A 3,437-nucleotide genomic window follows, 5' to 3' on the forward strand; every position below is an offset into this window, starting at 1 on the left:
TACGCAAATAGCATCAAATTTCTTCAGAGTTCGTGGGAGTCCGGTAACAAAATCCATAGTGATCCTCTCCCACTTCCACTCAGGAATAACCATCTGCTGATGTAAGCCACCCGGTCTCTGATGCTCATATTTCACTTACTGACAATTAAGACACCGGGCCACATACTCCACAATATCTCTCTTCATCCTCCGCCACCAATAGTGCTGTCTGAGATCCTGATACATCTTCGCGGCACCCGGATGAATGGAATACCGCGAGCTATGGGCCTCCTCCAATATCAACTCCCGAAGCCCATCCACGTTGGGCACGCAAATCCGGCCCTGCATCCTCAACACACCATTATCTCCAATGGTCACATCTCTGGCATCATCATGCTGAACCCTGTCCTTAAGGACAAGCAAATGCGGATCATCATACTGACACTCCCTGATGCGGTCATACAAGGAAGACCGAGAAACCACACAAGCCAACACTCGACTGGGCTCTGAAATATCTAATCTCACAAATCGATTGGCCAAAGCCTGAACATCAACTGCAAATGGCCTCTCCTCAACTGGAATGTATGCCAAGCTCCCCATACTCACCGACTTCCGACTCAGGGCGTCGGCCACTACATTGGCCTTCCCCGGGTGATACAGAATAGTAATGTCATAATATTTAAGTAACTCCAACCATCTACGCTGCCTCAAGTTAAGATCCTTTTGCTTGAACAAATGCTGAAGACTGCGATGATCAGTGAATACCTCACAGGATACGCCATACAGGTAATGCCTCCAAATCTTCAGTGCATGAACTATAGCTGCTAGCTCCAAATTATGAACGGGGTAGTTCTGCTCATGGGGATTCAACTGACGAGAAGCATACGCAATAACTCTACCCTCCTACATCACAACACAACCAATCCCAACTCTCGAAGCATCGCAATATACCGTATAAGAGCCTGAAGCTGATGGCAAAACTAACACTGGGGCTGTGGTCAACGCCGTCTTAAGCTTCTGAAAAGCTCTCCTCACACTCGTCCGACCATACAAACGAGACACCCTTTTGAGTCAACTTAGTCAAGGGCGATGCAATAGAGGAAAACCCCTGAACAAACCGGCTATAATAACCTGCCAACCCTAGGAAGCTGCGAATCTCTGTGGCTGAGGTCGGTCTAGGACAACTCTGCACCGCCTCTATCTTCTTTGTGTCAACCTGAATACCCTCACTGGACACCACATGTCCCAAGAAAGCCACTGAACCGAGCCAGAACTCACATTTGGAGAACTTTGTATAAAGCCGCTCCTCCCTTAATCTCTGCAATACAACCCTCAAATGTTGCGCGTGCTCCTCCTGACTGCGCGAGTATACCAGTATGTCATCGATGAACACTATGACCAATGAATCTAGGTAAGGCCGGAACACACTGTTCATCAGGTGCATGAAAGCTGCTGGGGCATTGGTCAGCCCGAAAGACATGACAAGAAATTCATAGTGACCGTATCTAGTCCTGAAAGCAGTCTTATGAATATCTGAATCCCTGATCTTCAGCTGGTGATAACCCGAACGGAGATCAATCTTGGAGAACACCCTCGCTCCCTGAAGCTGGTCAAACAAATCATCAATGCGAGGTAGGGGATACTTGTTCTTAATTGTTACCTTGTTCAATTGCCTATAGTCAATGCACATTCTCATTGTGCCATCCTTCTTCTTCAGAAACAGAACTGGTGCACCCCAAGGTGACACACTAGGCCGAATAAACCCCTTATCCAGGAGCTCCTGAAGCTGTTCCTTCAATTCTTTCAACTCCGCTGGTGCCATGCGATATGATGGAATAGAAATGGGCTGAGTGCCCGGCACCAGGTCAATACCAAAATCAATGTCCTTGTCCGGCGGCATACCCGGCAGGTCTGCAGGAAACACATCGGGAAACTCCCTCACAATGGGAACCGACTCAATGCTAGGAGTCTCAGCTCCCACATCTCTCACAAACGCCAAAACAAAACTCACCTGATAGCTTCACAGAGAATGCAGTAAACCTAATAGTGCCAGAGGAGAAGAGCAGAGAAGATGAACCAATGAGAAGAGGAATTTGAGAAAGCTGTGAAATTTTCGCAGAGAAAAAGCACAGAGGAGAAAATTGCTTCAGACGCAGAGAATAGCTTGGTAACCACGTGTCAAACCTAAAAATAAGGGAGAAGCACGTGTCAAAATTCCTAACTCTGTTATTGAAAAATTCCGAATTTGCCCCTAGCAAACAAGCAGCTAACCGGAAGCCCCAGCAGGGCGAGGTAAGACACGCTTCCTTTTGTTTTTAACTGATTATTTTTCCAAATGGGTGGAGGCAGGTGCATTCGCTCAAATACGCGAACAAGAAGTCATCACGTTCATCTAGAAAAATATCACATGCCGCTTTGGCATCCCTAAAGAAATCAGTTGTGACAACAGACCCCAGTTCATCGGGAAGAAGACGACGGAATTCTTCGAGAAATGGCACATTAAGCGGATACTCTCCACGCCATATCATCCCGCCGGCAATGGCCAAGCGGAATCCTCCAAGAAAACAATATTAAATATACTAAAGAAAAAGCTTGAAGATGCCAAGCTTTATAGTGTATAAAGAGTTGGAGCGATAAATATGATGGCCCACTCAAGATGTATATAGGGATTTTCACCTAGCTATACTATAATAGAAACCTATTTACTACCTTTATTTAGGTTCCTTATTAATTACTTTATATACCTATATTTATTAGTTTTATACAAACCATAAAAAGGAGGAAATGAAACATACCTTAAATATTGGTATCAGTTACACATAATCCCCTACATTTAAGATACTCTTCCTTTTTCCAAAGAAAAATATATTTGTTTTTGTACTTACCAAAATCATCACATCTCTTTGCTTACCCAAAAACATTACCGTAAGAAACCCACTGAACCCCAAAGTCATCACCTCTCTTTGTACTTACCCACAATAAGAAACACATTGATACCCATAATCTTTCTAACCTAAAAATCTCGCTTACTCACTCCTCTTCCACTGTTATCCCCCAAAGTTATCCCCCAAAATTGCATATTCTTTCCTCTTCCAAAGCTGTTGATATACGATTTCTCTCTTTAATCGTCCAAAATCTCTTTCTTATTTATGCAATACAGAAGAAATTCGAAGATTTTCTCTACAATCAAGTTGTGGGTAACTGCCCTCGACTCTGCACCATGTGTTAAAATTCCCAACACCGGGAGGGGTTAAAACATTCTACAGAGAGCAGCCAGCCGTAAAAGAAATATTTACGGTCGAAGAGGTGATTCGATATCCGCACTTGCAATAACAAAGGGGCCAAGTTCGGCCGCAAAGCAAGAAGCTAAGTAGCAGTTACCTACACCAGCCTCGACCCAATAGGAGAAACAAGGAACTGATGAAAACGATGACTACGGGGTTCCACGTCTTTTATAG

The 3,437-nt window shown here is 44.5% G+C and overlaps 1 protein-coding gene across 1 annotated transcript; it reads right to left on the bottom strand.

Annotated features, from left to right (window-relative positions):
• Positions 1,250-1,669, bottom strand: LOC109224734 (RNA-directed DNA polymerase homolog; the record flags this gene model as incomplete). The annotated part of the gene is made up of 1 exon (XM_019389259.1): positions 1,250-1,669. A coding segment is annotated over exon 1 (420 nt), but the record flags the coding sequence as incomplete, so codon positions are not given.

This window comes from Nicotiana attenuata, chromosome 3 (genome assembly GCF_001879085.1).
Source record: "Nicotiana attenuata strain UT chromosome 3, NIATTr2, whole genome shotgun sequence".
NCBI classification, from domain to species: domain Eukaryota; kingdom Viridiplantae; phylum Streptophyta; class Magnoliopsida; order Solanales; family Solanaceae; genus Nicotiana; species Nicotiana attenuata.